Below are 19,398 nucleotides of genomic sequence, written 5' to 3' on the forward strand. Positions count from 1 at the left end.
GGCCTAGTGGGTCCCACTTATCTATAATTTATTTCATATATTTTTTATAATTAATAAATAACAAACAAATTAAAAAAAAAACTAAAAAATAAGTATAAAGGGCAATACAATCTTTTTAAGCCTGCGAGGGACCGAAAATGCAACAAACATATACCACAAGGATGGTGAGAGTACAAAAAAAAAGTTACGGACTAAATATGTAATTCTAACTAAACCACATGAACGTTTTGAATAATTACTAAATATTACATATAAATTTTAGGGTATAAATAAATTTAAATGCAAGTGGGAGGTAGGTTATGTACAAGAAAGGAATCTCAAGGGACTAAAGTTGCAACTTTATATTCAAAAATGTTACTGTTATATACATTAGGGTTGGAGCATCTTTCGATGTTTGCGCCGCAAGATGGGGTAACAGTGGAGGTGTGAGAAGCTGTAGTAAGAAGGCCCGGAAACAAGAGACCAGTGGACGTCCTCGTCACCGGTGAGCATGAGATGGAATTGTAGGTGTTTCTCTATGTTGCATCTTCTCCTGTGCTCCCCTGCTTGGCAACCGGCAAAAAAAAGATAAGCAATTAATTAAAGGAGTAAGAAAACTCGATGCTCTAGCTACTTGGGTTGCCAACGGTGAAGCTATGCAAAGAATCCCGACGAAATGGGGATAAGGTTCCCCCTGTGTTCCAGCATAGGCAGCGAAAGGGTTGTGATGTGTGTGTGTGTGTGTGTGTGTGTGCATGGAGGTGGTGTTTGTGGTGTTTCCGGAGACATTAGAGTTCTGATGAGTGAAGCAGTGGCTGTGATGTACTTTTCCCGGTGAGGATTCCCGGCGGTGGTGCTTGTGACTGATGGCGGAAGCCGGCAAGGGAGAGAGGTTGTCTTCTCCGGTTGACAGAAAACAAGTGTAGGGGAAGAGATCACGAGAGAGAGCACAGGTAGAAGGTAGAGAGAAAGAAGTAGAAGCTGAAGGTGGTGTTTCCGGTTGTAACTCTTCACACAAATTCCAATGTCAAAGGGTTGTGGTGTCACCCAAGGAAACAAGAGATATGAAGAGGGTCGTTGATGGGTTAAAACGACGAGAAAAGGTGAGATAAACACAGATGCTCAAACCCGGTTGACGTGGGTGGCTTTCGGTGTCGTTCACGACAATAAGAGAACCCGATGTTAGACTAGCGAACACCGCTGAGAAGAAAGCATCAATTTTCATGGAGTAAAAAAATTATATGAGGTAGTATTCTTTTAATACATATCACAAATGGAATTGATTAATGGCGTTAATTATAAATGGGTATATGGGGAAGTTTTGGACAAATCAACAACTCAATTTGCTTGATCGTTGTTGGGTGGTCGCATTTGCTGATGTCAGGTATAGTAATGTTCATATTTTCTTTGGAAGACATTCATGCAATATGATACATTCTTGTGTGTGGAGAGGTGGTGGTATTTTTGTCATGGGAGTGGATTGCAGAAATTAAACTCTATTTATGATTTTGCTTCGTAATAAAACATGTGTATGTCCATACAGACCAACTTGGTGCTGGAGCTTAATATGCATCTGGAGATATTCAGAAGTACTGAAGGTAACCACATTTCATGCCATCTAGTCAGAACTCGGGTTGTTACAATATACTGTACAACATTAAAAAAAAAAATTACATCTGACTTTTATTTATTTATTTTTGCAAAACTTGGGTAAATTTGAAAACCCTTTGTAGAAATAGGGTGTTTCTAAATCTTTTTTTCAAAAATAAGGTAAATTAAATTGGTCCCATATAAAAATAAAAATCAACTTTTTCTTAAAGAAATTCCATTTTTAGCTCCTAAAATTTATATATTTAACCATTTAATAATTTCTATGATATTTTTCTTGTATCTTTTACTTTAAAATTTTAATTTATATCTAAATATATACATAAATTATTTATGTATTATATCTAGCAAATTAATATTACAAAAAATTCGTCAGTATATTAAATTGATATTAATATTTAATATATATATATATTAGACGGCTGGCCATCTATTTTTTTCTTTAATTAATCTCTTTAAGATTATAAGTCATGTTTAAGTTATATTCATTTTTTCACCATAATAGGTATTTTACATAAAACATTAATTTTTGTAAAGCCTTTTATATATATTCGTCTAGTATTTTGCCCCAACTCAATTTCCTCTATATGCAATTATAAATATTTAGATAATAATTAGTCGATGGTATAATGTTATGCTCACGAAAATAATATAATTTTGTATATGTGTAAGAAACTATAATCGTATGTTATGATGTTATGCTCATGAGAATAATCTTTCATTTCATTCCTCACATAAATAAAAACTAATTATATTAATTGTTAGTTGTAATCCCATTCCATGATAGAATGAAAAAATCATTGATTAAGAAAGATAGGTTAACAAAATTTAAGGAATCATGGTCCTATCCATTCTATTAGGCAAAACAAAACAAATATTCCACCGTTCTATTCTTTTCCTTTAATATGTTGTATAAAATACTACTTAAGTAAGAATGCTAACGGGAAATGGGACGAGGTTGTATCACCCGCCACCGTCCCGAATTCCTGGATTACCCCCGCTCCCATTTCCATGTCCCCAATTGATTTTGGGCTAAAGAAAGTTGTTTTTTTTGGCTTAACTAAACTATTTTTTGGGTAAAAAATAATTATTTATAACATAACTCTAAAAAACGTTATAGTAACTACTTAAAACATGATTTTTTTGTTGAATTTTAGACGTTTAAGATCATTAATATATATATATATATATATATATATATATATATATATATATATATATATGGTTAGGTTAATGTGAGACTATTATATTTTGTAAGACATGGAGATGCGATCCTAGCCATTTATTTTGGAGATAAAAAAATATATATTTTTAAAACGCAAAATAAATGAAAATTTTCCAAATTTAAAAAAAAATATTTTATTTTCATCATTTTTTATCCAAAATAAATAAATAAAATATAAAAAATTATCGTTTTTTTTCAAAATATACGTGAAATATTATAATAAAATATTATACTGTAAATATTCAAATCGAATTTTTAGAATGTTAGAATATTCTATTAGTATATTAAACTATAAATATTCAATAAATTATAATAGAATATTATAATATTCTAACAAATCTAAAAATTCAAGTAGAATATTAGAATATTTTAACATACCTACCAATTTACTAGAATATTAGAATATTCTAACTTTCTAAAATTTCGATTTGATTATTTACAGTATAATATTATATTAGAATATTTCACTTATATTTCGAAAAAAACGGTGATTTTATTTATTTATTTTTTGATAAATTAAATAATGAAAGTAATATTTAAAAAAGAATTTTTTGGATTTTTCCTATTATTTTGCATTTTATAATTTTTTTTTTATTTTTTTGATCTCCAAGATGAGTGTCTAGGATCGTGTCCCAATGTCTCACAAAATTAGCATGGTCTCAAATGAAATTCTAAGAATTTTAAGCCTATCCCTGATGATAGCAATCCTGTGAGTTGTTTCCTGGATAAGTTCGAGTCTAGTCAACTGTCTGTCTCCGATTTCTGTCCAACACAATGGAGAACGACACTTACATCCATATAATGCTTCGTACGGAGCGCATATGATACTTGTATGGTAACTGTCATCGTAGGAGAACTCGATTAAAGGTAAATGAGTATCCCAATTTCCTCTGAATTCTGGAACATGCCCACAACATGTCTTCCAAGGTTTGTATCGTTCTCTCCGTCTGTCTGAGGATGGTAAGCTGTGCTCAAATTTATCTGGGTTCCTAGAGCCATCTGTAACATCCTCCAAAACCGCGATGTGAAACGACTATCTCAATTAGAAATGATAGATATAGGTACACCATGCAGAGCCAAAATTTTGCCGATGTAGATTTGGGCTAGTTTTTCCATCTTGAAGTCTTCCCGAATAGGGAGAAAGTGAGCAGACTTCGTCAATCGAACCACTATGACCCAAATTGAATCATGACCTTTAGAAGTTCTAGGGAGTTTGGTGAAGAAATCCATGTATATTTGCTCCCATTTCCATTGTGGAATTTCAGACTGTTGCAGTAAGTCGGATGGTTTCTGATGTTCAACTTTGATTATTGAGCATGCCAAACACTTCCCAACATACTAGGCAATATCCTTATTATTTCCAGGCCACCAGTAGTACTCTTTAAGATCTTTGTACATCTTATCCACTCCAGGGTGAATTGAGTATTTAGATCGATGAGATTCATCTAGTACTATGTCTCTCGGATTGTTAATCCTTGTAATCCAAACTCTGTTCTTAAAATAACGTACTCCGTCAGGTTTGATTTCAAAATACACTATGAAATTCTCTGATGAGATGCATCACAATACACTACGAAAATCTCTGATCCTCAGTTTGTTTTTCAGGATTTGGAAACCTTCTTCGTGTTTCTCTTCCCAGAGAAATTTGTGTGACAATGTTTGGTATTGCTTCTATAAGTTATTGTTGTCAAAAATCATATTTTACATTACTATTATGCATATAGTTTTTATAATCTATAAAAAATCCTTTACGTGATAATAAAAGTTTATTATAAATTCCATGATTAAACTCCACATTTGAAACTTTTGGCAAACATAACATGATTTTTTTACATAATATTTAAAATAGTTTAAACATCCCGAAATATTACATCGTCATCAAAACAAAGTTATTAGTTATCTTTCAAAAGACTTCCCACATGCGTATTCAAAACATAACAAAGTAATATACAAACATTAGAACCAAACACGGATCACCATCCCAATGAAAAACATCAACACCATGATCAGTAGCAGTCCTCCAAACATATAACATGCGGTCACCAAGCAACCCGCAACACTCTCCGTAGTCCTAGCAGTCAGGATAGCCTCTGCCACATACTGATGCAGGGTATCCATTCTTGCCGTCAGCTCATGCAATATTTCCTACTGTCTTGCAATCGTCGTCTGACATTCATGTAGGCCCATTGCCATCCACTGAATCCTCCTCGACTCCTTCGGGGATAGACCTGTATACCGAACAGGTATCCTGATGACTTGCTACGGTAGGGGTACTCTCGATCCTGCTATGTCGGGTCCTGCTATGCTAGGTCCTACCCTACTAGCTCCTGCTCCCTCGGATGTAATCCCCACAGGCATGGAGACGTTCTTCCTCACGGTGTGTCGGATGTGAGGCCCGGAGAGTGGTGACCGTGGTAACACTGATGTAGGCAAAGCTCCATGTTGCTGACTCGAGGCGTTGTCGCTACTACTGTCCTGTGAGTCTCGTGTGTCTCTCATGTCTTCGGATAGATCTTCCTCCAAAGAAACGGGTGGGTCACGTCTCGGGATTTTTGTAACGTAGCCGGAATCGTTGGCCGAAAAGCTAGTGCGGGATGATGATGATTTCGACATAGTGGACTTATATATAAGTATAACGAGCTATGGTATGCATAATAATGAATGCCTATAATATGCAATGTTTACACACACACCAAAAATTGCCTTTTTCGATTTGAAATAAAATTTATTTTTTTTAAAAAATTAAGTTCGAACATGATCCTATTATAATTACTTCAAGTTTTGCATAAAACTTTTTCCTTAGTTAAACATAGGTGATCAGACTATGTTTAATTTAGGTCCAATAATACAATTCCTGACCTAATTATATTAAAATTAATATGTTCAATGTTTTAAAATTTATGTGTTTTGGTTATAGTTTTGGTCTTCTAAAAGACAATTGATGTTCTCTATAACCATTGGCTCAGATACCATTTATGTTACACCTCGCTAAAGCGGAAACACAAGGCAGGACAACGAAAACGGTTTCATATCAAAAGTTAAAGATACATCACCATAATAAAAACATTTATAGTTTAAATACATGTTTAAAACACATCAAAGACAAGTCTCAAAATAAACATCATTGTTCAAAAGCTAAAACACAATAACATTTTTCCACTTGATGCAACATACTTATGATGATGAATCTTTTGTCCACTTGCTAATTATTCCCTGAAAAAGTATGTAACACGAGCGTCAACTATGGAAATAGTTGGTGAGTTCACATGTTTACAAAAAAATGTGGTTTCATTTATCATAATCAAAGTTTTGATAAAATCCTCCACAGCTGAAAGTGATTTGCTAACATGAGAAATAAAGTTCGTTGCTAAAACGAGATACAAAGTTCGTATGTATATAATGACCAAACCATGAGTAATAAAGTTTATTGTTGTAACGAGTAATAATGTTGTCCCGTATGTGTAAAGATGTTCAAGCATGAGTCCACAACCAAGCCTAATGACCGAGGGTGCCCTATTAAGATCTACGTGTATCGCTCACATAGATAGAAATAGTAAAACGCACTCCGCGAATCGTGCAAGTGAGGAGTTGTCTACCTCGTAATAGCGTTATCCATAATGATCATCGGCTCAAAAAGTTAATTGGTTGTGAGTAGAGTATTCCAGGGACTTAGTGCGATAATGCCTCATGAAGCAACATTAGCATACACAAACTTCTCAAATCATATTTGATTCAATTTGAAATGAGTACAACAAACATAATTGAATAACCGACATGCTTTTCCACCCTAAAATAATTATAAACCGAAAATATGGCTATGAATACTTACAATGCTTCAAATGTTACAAGTGATGCCTCGGGATACACCAACACGTCTTACTACCGGGATCCTATGATAACAACACACTCTAGTGAGTCTTTGTGAAAAATCTAACACTAATATACTAAGTTCTACATATAGAGAAAATGCCAAATTTAATTCTAAGAATTGAGTTTTAATTACTTGGTAACAAAATTTTAAATTACTTGGTAACAAATTTTTCTAAAATTTTCGAATTTTATAACTCATGTGGTTTAAAGACAATTTTAGGTGGTATTTTCTAGATTTTTGTATAATTAATTGTAGAGCATTTTAATATTTTCAAATGTGTTTTAACTAAGTAAAATCCAAAATATTATCAAACAGTTTCCAAAAATCTTTAAACTTTATATCTTCATTCCAACTACAGTGAAGGTCTTCCAAAAAAAATTTCTTGAATTTTTGATATGTTTAATTGTTTTTCCTTTATTTGATTCCTCAAATCAACACAATTAATGAAAAATAGTAAAAATAGTTAAGAAATTCTCTAAACTTTTCGTATCACTAATGTACAATGTATATATAATTTAGGAAAAATATCAAAAGTGGTTTTCATATGGTAGAGTCCAGTTTTCATATGGGACAACATTATTACTCGTTACAACAATAAACTTTATTACTCATGGTTTGGTCATTATACACATACAAACTTTGTATCTCAGATTATATAGAGTCCAACAATACACATAAATCATGAAAACTGGACTCTACTGTATGAAAACCATTTTTGATATTTTTCCCAGATTATATACATTGTACATTAGTGATAAGAAACGTTTGGAGAATTTTCTTAACTATTTACTATTTTTAATGAATTTGTGTTGATTTGAAGAATCAAATAAACGAAAAATAATTAAACATATAAAAAATTCAACAAATTTTTTTCTGAAAGACCTTAACTGTAGTTAGAATAAATATATAAATTTTAAAGACTTTTGGAAACTGTTTGATAATATTTTGGATTTTACTTAGTTAAAACACATTTGAAAGAATTAAAATGTTCCACAATTAATAATACAAAAATGTAGAAAATATCACCTAAAATTTTCTTTAAGCCACACGAGTTATAAAATTCCAACATTTCAGAAAAATTTGTTACCAAGTAATTTAAAAATTTGTTACCAAGTATTTAAAACTCAATTCTTAGAATAAAATTTGACATTTCTCTATATGTAGAATTTAGTATATTAGTGTTAGATTTTTGACATTGACTCACTGGACTGTGTTGTTATCATAGGATCCCGATCGTAAGACGAGTTGGTGTATCTCGAGGCATCACTTGTAACTTTTGAAGCATTGTGAGTATTACAACCCCTATTTTCAGTTTTTAATTATTTTAGGGTGGAAAAGCATGTCAGTTATTCAATTATGTTCATTGTACTTATTTCAAATTGTATCAAATATGATTTGCTATATGTATATGCTAATGTTGATTCATGAGGCCTTATCATGTTAAGTCGCTGGATTAGTTTACTCACAACTAATTAACTCTTTTGAGTCGATGATCATTATGGATAATGCTATTATGAGGTAGACAACTCCTTACTCGCACGGTTCGCGGAGTGCATTTTACCATTTCTATGTGAGCGATGTACGTAGATCTTGATAGGGCACCCCGTGGTCGTTAGGTTTGGTTGTGGACTCATGCTTGAACATCTTTACATATACGAGAAAACACTATTATTCGTTACAACAATAAACTTTATTACTCATGGTTTGATCATTATACACATACAAACTTTGTATCTCTTTTTAGCAACAAACGTTATTTCTCATGTTAGCAAAGCACTTTCAGCTATCGATGTTTTTATCAAAACTTTGATTATGATACATGAAACCACATTTTTTTGTAAACCTGTGAACGCACCAACTATTTCTATAGTTGACGCTCGTGTTACATACTTTTTCAGTGAATAATTAGTAAGTGGTCGAAAGATTCATCATCATAAGTATGTTGCATCAAGTGGAAAAATGTTATTGTGTTTTTTGCTTTTGAACAATGATGTTTATTTTGAGACTTGTCTTTGATGTGTTTTAAACATGTATTGTAAACTATAAATGTTTTTATTATGGTGATGTATCTTTAACTTTTGATATGAAACCGTTTTCGTTGTCCTGCCTTGTGTTTCCGCTTTAGCGAGGTGCAACATAAATGGTATCAGAGCCAATGGTTATAGAGAACATCAATCGTCTTTTAGAAGACCAAAACTATAACCGAAACACATAAATTTTGAAACATCGAACATATTAATTTTAATATAATTAGGTTGGGAATTGTATTATTGGACCTAAATTAAACATAGTCTGATAATTATGTTTAACTAAGGAAAGGTTTTATGTAAGACTTGAACTAATTATAATAGGATTATGTTCGAACTTAATTTTTTAAAAAAAATATATTTTATTTCAAATCAAAAAAGGTAAATTTTGGTGTGTTTGTGTGTAAGCATTGCATATTATAGGAATTCATTATTATGCATTCCATAACTCATTATACTTATGTCTCAGTCCACTATGTCGAAATCGTCGTCATCCTGCACTACCTTTTCGGCCAACGAGTCCGACTACGTTATGAAAATTCTGAGACGTGACCCACCCGCCTTTGTAGAGGAAGATCCATCCGAAGACACGAGAGAAACGCGAGACTCACAGGATACTAGTAGCGACAATGCCTCGAGTCAGCAACGTGGAGTTTCGCCTACATCGATGATACCACAGCCGCCACTTTTCAGGCCTCGCATCCGACACACCACGAGGAAGAACGTCTCCTGGCCTGTAGGGATGACATCTGAGGGAGCAGGATCTAATAGGGTTGGACCTAGCATGGCAGGACCCGACATAGCAAGATCGAGAATACCCTATCGCAGCGAGTCATCAGGATACCTATTCGGCATATAGGGAAGGATCCGAGGAGGATTCAGTGGTTGGCAACATGCCTTTGTGAAAGTTAGACGACGATTGTAGGAAAACAGGAGATATTGGATGAGCTGAAGGCAGGAATGGATACCGTGCATCAGTATACGGTAGAGGCTGTCCTGACTGCCAGGACTGTAGAGAGAGCTGCAGGTCGCTTGGTGACCGCATGCTATATGTTTGGAGGACTGCTACAGATCATGGTGTTGATTTTTTTCGTTGGGATGGTGATCCGTGTTTGGGTCTGATGTTTGTATATTACTTTGTTATGTTTTTGAATACCCATGTGGGAAGTCTTTTGAAAGAAAACTAAAAACCTTGTTTTGATGACGATGTAATATTTTGGGATGTTTAAACTATTTTAAATATTATGCAAAAAAAATTATGTTATGTTTGCCAAACTTTCAAACATGGAGTTTAATCATGGAATTTATAATAAACTTTTATTATCACATAAAGGATTTTTTTATTGATTATAAAAACTATATGCATAATAGTAATGCGAAGTGTGATTTTGACAACAACAACTTATAGAAGCAATACCAAAAAAGTGTGATTTCTCAACCATAAACATCTTTGAACCAAAAGAATAGAAAATTTCTCTGGGAAGAGAAACACGAAGAAGCTTTCCAAATCCTGAAAAACAAAATGTGCAATGCACCAATTTTGGCCTTACCAGAGGGATTAGAGAATTTTGTAGTGTATTATGATGTGTCTCATCAGAGAATTTCATAGTGTATTTTGAAATCAAACCTGAAAGAGTACGTTATTTTAAGAACAAAGTTTGGATTACAAGAGTTAACAATCCGAGAGACATAGTATTAGATGAATCTCATCGATCTAAATACTCAATTTACCCTGGAGTGGATAAGATGTACAAAGATCTTAAAGAGTACTACTGGTGGCCTAGAATTAAAAAGGATATTGCTTTGTATGTTGGGAAGTGTTTGACATGTTCAATAATCAAAGCTGAACATCATAAACCATCTGACTTACTGCAACAGCCTGAAATTCCACAATGGAAATGGGAGCAAATATCCATGGATTTCTTCACCAAACTCCCTAGAACTTCTAAAGGTCATGATTCGATTTGGGTCATAGTGGATCGGCTGACAAAGTCTGCTCATTTTCTGATGTCTGTATATTACTTTGTTATGTTTTGAATACCCATGTGGGAAGTCTTTTGGAAGAAAATTAAAAACCTTGTTTTGGTGGCGATGTAATATTTTGGGATGTTTTGAACTATTTTAAATATTATGCAGAAAATTTTATGTTATGTTTGCAAAAAGTTTCAAATGTGAAGTTTAATCATAGAATTTATAATAAACTTTTATTATCAGATAAATGATTTTTTATAGATTATAAAAACTATATGCATAATAGTAATGCAAAGTATGATTTTGACAACATACAATGTTTGAAAAATGATGATGTATCAAAAACCTTACACTATTTCAAGACAATTAATTATATGTATTTTATTATTGTGTTTATGAACCATGCCTCCAATAAGGTCTACTCGCGAAAACCCTCGGGACGTAACACCCGACGTTATTCAGTTGGTAGCACAACAACTTAAGGAAGCAATACCAAACATTGTCACATAAGTGACTGCAGGCCTAAACGCTACTTAAGGAAATATGAAAGGAAATCAGGGTAACAATGAAAGGGTGTGCAACTACAAGTCCTTTATGTCATGTAAACCTAAGGAGTTCCATATGAAAGAAGGCGCAGTTAGATTGCTGAAATGGAACGACAATATCGAGTCGGTCCTTCACATTAGTAAAAGCCATGAACCCGGTCAAGTGGGGTATGCAACTTGTCTACTCCAGGATAGGGCATTGACATGGTGGAATACCCAAGTGCAAACCCAAGGTCGTACAACAACATATCAACTAACTTGGGAGGACCTGAAGAAGCTGCTGATAGAGGAGTATTGTCCCAAAGATGAAATTTAGAAGCTTAAGTCTGAATGATAGAATCATTCCATGTTTAGAACGCAGATAGAGAAGTACACAGTCTAATTCCATGAACTTGCAAAGTTGGTGCCTTAGATGGTCACTCCTGAGGAGAAGCGGATTGATCGCTACATCTGGGGTTTGGCGCCAGAGATTTGGGGAATGGTTACTTCAGCAAACCCAACTACCATCCAGAGTGCAGTGACTTTGGCAAATCGATTGACCAATGAAATGATTCAAACTGGGAATTTGATAAAGGGAAGCTCTGGTGGAAAGAGAAAGTCAAAAGATCAAGGAGAAAGGAAAAATGATGGTTCGGGGAGGAAGCGGAAAACCACAAGGAATTTCATGGTGAAAAAACAAGAAAAAAGTCAGTGTAGACTCAGGAACGATTAAGACCCATGAACGCATGGAAGTTGTTGCGCAAGTAGACATCCAACCACCCGTTTCAAACCAAACACCACCCCTGGTGAAGGATTCTACTAATGTGCAGTTGGACGAAGCATTATCCGAAGACGATACAATGGGGTATAGGCATGGGCATAAAGGTTATAACTTGCTACTAGTCAAAGATATTATATTCTTGTATACATAATAACCACAAAGCAATTTAACGCATATGAATGTGTCCAAATAAGCACATCCCAAATAGGCCCTACTAGGCACTATGTATAGAAGAATATAATATCTTCAATTATCGCTACCAGATCTAATGTGTACGATTGGTGGCCATGCCCAACTAGTGTTGATCGTATTAGGATCAGAAGACATGCATTAAGAGGTGTATGCCTATGCCCATGTGTATGCCCATTTCATGGCTTATGCCTGTGACATATCAATAATCCATAACTTGGGGTATTGGATAGGAATAACACTAAACTAACAGTCGTAACGATGTTGGAAATTTAATTTTGTTCATTTACCTTGATTTGCGGTGTGCGTGCTGGTCTTGTCCTTATTTCATGGCGATCTACACCAAATAAGAGGTTCGTTCTGAGCCAATCATGACCCATGAAGCAGCTATAGTACAGCCTAAGTCGTGCTTGGAACAAGAAAAGCCCGAAGCCAAAAGACAAAAAAGTGAAGTGCACTCTGATGCTTCACCATGATGTGTCCATGCCTGCATCAATCTTGAAGGACACGTCTTGTATCCAAAGTGTAACAAGTGTAGGTTCCATCATGAAGGAGCCTATCCAGTGTGCCAGAAGTATAATCGGATGGGCCATTTCACCAAGTATTGAAGGTTGAATAAGGATGAGAAAAAGGCGCGCTGTGAATGCAGGAGTATAGACCACCTCAAAAATGTTTGTCCTAAATTGAACAGGAGGCCCAATAACAATGGTCAGAACCCGAGAAAACAAGTCAGCCGGAGAAATCAAGGTGGGCAGACTAGGGGTGTAGCCTTTGTGATTGGTGCAGAAGGAGCTTGTCAAAACCCTGAAGTGATAACAAGTACGTTCCTTTTGTACAATCATTTTGCATCGGTAATATTCGTTGCGGGAGCGGATAGGAGTTTTGTTTCCTTAGAATTTCGACCATTAATAGACTAGCAATCGAAAAAGATGAAGAATGATTATGCTATTAAACTTGCTGATTGGTATGAAATTAGGGCAAATGACATAATTCAGGGGTGTACTTTGAACTTAACTGATAAACTTTTTAACATTGACCTAATTCCCATAGAGCTTGGTAGCTTTGATGTAATAATAGGAATGGACTGTTTATCCAAGAATAGGGCGGACATTGGTTATTATGAGAAAGTCATTAGAATATCTCTCCCCCACGACAAAAATCTTATCATCTATGGTGAGAAGCTGGGAGAAGTTTGAACATTGTGTTGTCAAGAAGGATTGCGTTGCATTCATGGCCCATGTGGTACATAGAGAACCCACAGCAAAGCAAATCAAAGATATCCCGATGGTGCAGGACTATCCGGAAGTGTTTCCGGAGGAATTGCCCGGTCTAACCCCACACCGACAAGTCGAGTTGCTGATTGACCTAATTCCCGACGCGACACCTGTAGCAAAAGTACCATATCGCCTCGCGCCATCCAAGATTCAAGAATTGTCCGGACAGCTTCAAGAACTTCTAGATAAGGGGTTTATACGAACAAGTTCTTCACCTTGGGGAGCCCCGGTGTTATTCGTCAAAAAGAAAGATGGGTCATTCGGAATATGTATCAACTACAGAGAACTGGACAAGTTAACCATCAAGAATCGATATCCTCTTCCTCGAACTGACGACTTGTTCGATTGATCGGTCTATATTTATAGCATAATAAATTGTACTAAATTTTTTGATTTGATGTATAATTGTCCAAGAATGACACTACTTTGATGAGTTGTTGAACTTCATATGCAGGTCAATATATCATACTAAAAGTGGGCAGAACCTACAAGTAAAACGGATTGCTAAAGGAATGAAGAAACGTTGCTGGGAAAATTGACCACGCTTCAATGTTTTGGTCATATCTCAAGTTCTGGAGCTCCGATTGACATGAGTAAAGATTTGCTACAACTTTCGTGTTTTGTGTTTCTGCTAGTTATGGTGTTTTGACCACCAAAACTTGCACGGAAGATGAAGGACGCCTCTAGGCGTCTAAGACGTCCCCTAGGACGTCCAAGTCAAATATTCAACGTCTGGGCAAATTTCGGAGCAGAAAAGGAAGGAAGGACCCCTGTAGGCGTCTTACACAGCGTCTAAGACGTCCCCTAGGATGTCCAGGCGTATTAGGGGTGTCCCGTGTTGGGGCGGTGTGTTTCGGAAAGCATAGGAAAGAAGGAAGGACGTCCTAGAACGTGTCTAAGACATCCTCTAAGACGTCAAGCATTTTTGGCCGATTTTTAGTGTATTTCAAGGACGACAAAAGGCATGCAAAGACGTACAAAGAACGCTTGGGCGTTATACATGACGTGTAAGACGTTTCCTAGGACGTCCAACGTCCCACATCGCCCGGTTTAACTATTTTCTGCCAAATAATATAAATAGGGACTTATGGATTCGTTTTTAGGGTTACCACCTGCGATTTTCAGAGTTTTTCCTGTGTTTTTGAGGCTTCTTAAACCCTTGGAAACATTTGGAAACACAAATCCATTCCATTTCAATCCGGATTCAAGGCAACATTCGATTCAGTTTATCATCAAGCAACATTTGAAGATCATTCAACCGGTGATTCTCATCAATTCTAGTAATTTTTAGAAACGATTACTTCCTCCCAAGGTTTATTTGTTTCGTACTTTGATAATCATTAGACTACATTTGTTTGATGATTCTAGGTTTGATTATGAATTCTATTATGCTTTTCATTTATTTCATTCAAGTTAGTGTTTTTATGAACTCAATGGAAGGCTAAATCATTAGGGTTACTTCCGGGGATGTTTAGGACTTTTGGATGAACACACTTGATTATTACTTGATTTTAGTTAATTTCAATTGTTGTTTTATGTTTCATATGATAATCTTTTGGTAATAATGATTGAAATTGGGTTGTATGAATTTGTTTGATTTCATAACTAAAATAGTGCAATGTGAATTCACTGATTGTTCTAAGTTCAAGTAGTTTAGGAACAAAGACAATTTGTTGAATCCACATGTGTTATTCCAACTTGTGATATTAAATCTTAATATTGTAATAGGTAGTTACAAGACACTTTATCATCAATTCACTCATTGTTCTTAATCCAAATAGACATATGGAGTAAGACAACTAGTTGAATGAACATATTGTGCACCCAAAATTACGTGTTGCAAGATCATAAACCCCAATTACATCTAAGTAATTGAACTAGGATTTTAGGGAAGAAAGTGTGTGAATCTGAATTGTCCGACAATTGAACCGGGAGTACCTTACTTTTCTCATTTAAAGTTTTGTTTTAACTAATAAAGTTTAAAGTATTTTTTTTGTTAATCTTTGTTTAAAGCTTTTTGTCACGATTACAAGTAATCTATTTTCCATTGACTATTTTGACACATAGTTTGACCACAAACTCCTTGTGGATTCGACCCGACTTACCCTATCTATGTAGGTTAGTTGGTTTATTTTTGACCGAGACAACGACCTCGATCAAAATTTGGCGCCGTTGCCGGGGAGATTATGCGCTTGAACTATTATGTTTAAGTAGTTATAGTCTTTTACTTTCATTTTCAATTCTCGTTTGCAGTTCAAGTTTTTTTTTATTTGTGTTGTGCAGGCACACCAGTGCATGTATACAAGACATAACGGACGCTCTTCACCACTTGCATTTGATCCGGAAATCGAACGGAAAGCTCGCTGAAATCGGGTTGCCAGAAGGAACATCAACACTATGAGTGTAGATAATGTTGTCGTGGAAGATGTGGTCGAGGGGCATGCGGATGCAGTCAACAATCCTCCACCACTAGTTCCACCACCAGCTCCTCAATTCCCAAACAACAACAATGAGAACAATGGGAACAACAATACCGGTGCACCAATCATCAAACTAGTACAACCGCAACCGAACAGTAACAACCGTGGTCAAAACGGTGGAAATAGAGGAAATTGGGCACAAAATATGGGAGGTAATGTAGGAAACCACAACGGTGGTAATATTAGAAACCAGAACCAAAATCCTAGAAATGTTGGTCCTCAATTCGGTAATGGTGGTAATGGTGGTAACGAGGATGACTGGGATTTTGATGATGGAAGTGACAATCGAATTGGTTGGAATCAGAACCACAACGGTGGTAATAGGCGGAATCAAGGCAATCGGGGTGGAAACGGGAACTACAACAATAACTGGAACAACCAAAATTTCCACAATGGTGGCAATAATGACTACGATGATGGGTTCGAAAATCAAGGCTTTGGGAATCAATATCGAAGGAATCCAAATGGTGGATTCAACAATGCAAATGGAGGACACTATAACGAAGGTAACCAATTCCCTGATCTTTACTTTCCACAACCTAATAGACAATCTGTGGCGTCTCATTTTCAGCCGGGAGAGTATGATGATGCTTCACCTATACTCTTTGCGGAAGGAAACGAGCACCATGTGGAAGTAAGGCCACAACTAATTAGTTTCTTACGCGTATTTAGAGGCCATAAAACTGATGATCCATACAATCACCTCTATGAGTTCTTTGCAATTGCTAACGCGAACAGTCCGCGAGGAACTAATAGAGATTCCTTTAGACTTCACTGATTTCCGTTCACTTTAAAAGAAAAAGCTAAGTATTGGTTCACTTCTCTTGCCCCCACAGTATTACTACTTGGGAGCAATTAAAAACTAAATTTTTGCAAGAGTTTTACCCTGCTAGTAAAATGTAACGCCCGCAGATCCGGGCTAGTCAATTTAGAGGCAATAAGTGTCGAAAACGACTTTTCGACAAAAGATTATTTAGAATAAATAATATTAACCAAGTTGTAGAATATGTCTCAAGAGTTCCGTACATATAAAGAACTCCGAAATCCGAGTTATAACGAAGAAGTTATGACCCGTCGAAGTTTTACGGCAAAACCGGCACGGCACCGGGAGACGTAAATAGTGAATTTACGATAGATGACTTTTTAGCCTTAGAAAACTAAACAAAATTTGTAGTATACATTAAACCAAGAACGTACAAAAAAAAAAGAACGCCCAAATCTGACTTCGTATGAGGAAGTTATGAATTTTCTAAGATTTGACATAGTAGTGCACGACCTGAAACTCGAATTTTAGATCGAGTGGTTTTTGGCCTACGCGACCTAAATGAGAGTTGAATATCTCATTAATAGGAACTCAACGGTAAAAAGACAGACGGAAACGGAGTCTGTATGTAGAAGTTATGAATTTTACGCGGACATTTAACAATATAATCTCCTCGTACTGTTAAATTTAAGATCGGTCGAGAATTAGCCGACGGAGTCAAAATGAAAGTTGTAGATCTTATTTTTACCTACGTGTGGATATAAAGAACGTCGAAAATGGAGCTCGTATGCGAAAGTTATGAATTTTTGAAAATCGGCTGATTTCCACCCTGTGTGCGATGCCACATGTCAGCACCTGGCTCAGACTTGGAGCCCAAGCTCACTCACGAAGTGAACATCAAGAAATTCATGACGTGAAGCTTCCTCCAGCCCCCTATAAATAAGAGGTGAAGCCCTCTTCGTTCCTCACACCTCCCATCACTCCCCCCTCTCTCTAGAACCTCTCTCTAGCCCCGAAACCCCCCGAAAAGCCTATGGAACCTCCCTAGCACGAGGTGGAAGCCCCGGAGTACCCGACGCCTCCAAGAAGAAGAGCCTTTCGACTCGGAAATGCTGCTCCAGCGAAGCCCGGTTTTGAGAAAAACCCGCTGTAAGTGAGCTACGCCTAACCTAACTTTAGTATAGCTTATGTTTCAATATAGTAATGTTATTAGGACCTTATAATAAATATTTGGGCTATTATTATGGGTTATATAAGTATCATTATAATATCTTTTTAACCACTCGCGGTACGGGGAGTTTGGTTTAAAGGGCCGCATAGGGTTGTTGGATTTCAGAAGTGCTATATGCCAAAATGGTCCTGCCCTCCGGTGTTTTATTTCTGGCCCTATCTGTATATAGTGGTTGGAAAATATTGATTAAACGCTTATATAATAATAATACTAATAATAATAATAATAATAATAATAATAATAATAATAATAATAATAATAATAAGACTAATAATTAGTCACGGTGAATATTAGACTAAAATCTAGTGGTAATAATACTAGGTTTCGTCGAAGGAAATTATATTGTTAAGAAGCGAAATGATGTCCGAGTTTGGAATCATCACTTTAACAAGTGAGTGCATAGTTACTTTCATCTTACACATAGATATGAAATATTTAATATAAATTACATGTTATGTGTGCATATTGTCTATATACTTGCCGTCTATGCTGGGTGAAAGATTTTTATACATTTTTTAAATGATTTTAACTGTATATGTATTTTATATCTACAAATGTGTTGGGTAAAACATGGGTAGATGAAATAGTTGTTGTGCGAAAATAAAATAAAATGATGAGAGGTGATATAGACCATGAGATAAGGGTGAGAGGTGAACCATGAGAGAAGCCTTTTACCCAAGTGTTGGCCCCGTCATCTAGCAGAGTATGGATGACAACCACGGACTATTCTAGACAGTCCAGTGGAACACTAGCAGGCTCGCAACCTGTAGGTGTTATTTGAACTGTGTATTCACCAGCTGTACTCTAAAAACCCATTGACATGTATTACGAGTGGATTCTCGGAAACGATATTGTCGATAAACGAAATAAAAACTCATTGACATGTATTGCGAGTGGATTCTCGGAAATGATACTGTCGATAAACGAGATAACCATGGCAGCTATGGATTTAGTGCCTGATGAGCAAACCCTGGCTGCTATGGATTTAGTGCCTGTTGAGCAAACCCTGACAACTATGGATTTAGTGTCTGTTGCGTAAACCCTGGCAACGATGGATTTCGTGCCTATTCCTTAGGATAATCCTTAGGAAAGAATGAACGAGGAATAGCTAATTCTTAGGGTAAATCCTTAAGAGTAAAGAAGATAATGGGGATGGGTTAATTGTTTGATGATTAAACATAATAATTATTTTATTGTGGGTTGAAAACCCTATGTACTCACCAGGTTTCCCAACCTGACCCACTCAGTTTATTTATATCACAGGTGTTGATATGAAGTCACATTACACTGAGAGATTAAGGAGATATAAATCACTAGTGATAATGAATGTAAGTTCTGTTTATGCTTATGTTTCTGTATTAACGATGACATCCCAAATGTTTTACAATGAATAAAAATACTTTTCTTTGGAAATGCCTTGATAACATATTTATCATGTTTTACTGGGAACAAATTCCGCAACATTTTTATTAAAA

General features: G+C 35.7%; 1 protein-coding gene across 1 annotated transcript; it reads left to right on the top strand.

The window, feature by feature from the left end:
• Positions 1–407: 407 nt before the first annotated feature.
• On the top strand, positions 408–19,317 carry LOC145104307 (uncharacterized). Its single transcript, XM_079041571.1, has 3 exons — positions 408–1,577; positions 15,733–16,435; positions 19,187–19,317. The coding sequence occupies exons 2-3, from the start codon at positions 15,847–15,849 to the stop codon at positions 19,315–19,317; spliced, it is 720 nt and encodes a 239-aa protein (XP_078897697.1). The 5' UTR covers positions 408–1,577; positions 15,733–15,846.
• Positions 19,318–19,398: the final 81 nt, after the last annotated feature.

This window comes from Lactuca virosa, chromosome 4 (genome assembly GCF_052849685.1).
Source record: "Lactuca virosa cultivar CGN04683 chromosome 4, Lactuca_virosa_CGN04683_v6, whole genome shotgun sequence".
Classification (NCBI taxonomy): domain Eukaryota; kingdom Viridiplantae; phylum Streptophyta; class Magnoliopsida; order Asterales; family Asteraceae; genus Lactuca; species Lactuca virosa.

Coding starts and splice junctions, on each gene's coding strand:
- LOC145104307 (XM_079041571.1), top strand. CDS start 15,847: ATGAGTGTAGATAATGTTGTCGTGGAAGATGTGGTCGAGGGGCATGCG. Junction 16,436..19,186: donor TGGAGGACACTATAACGAAG/GTAACCAATTCC, acceptor TTTATATCACAG/GTGTTGATATGAAGTCACAT.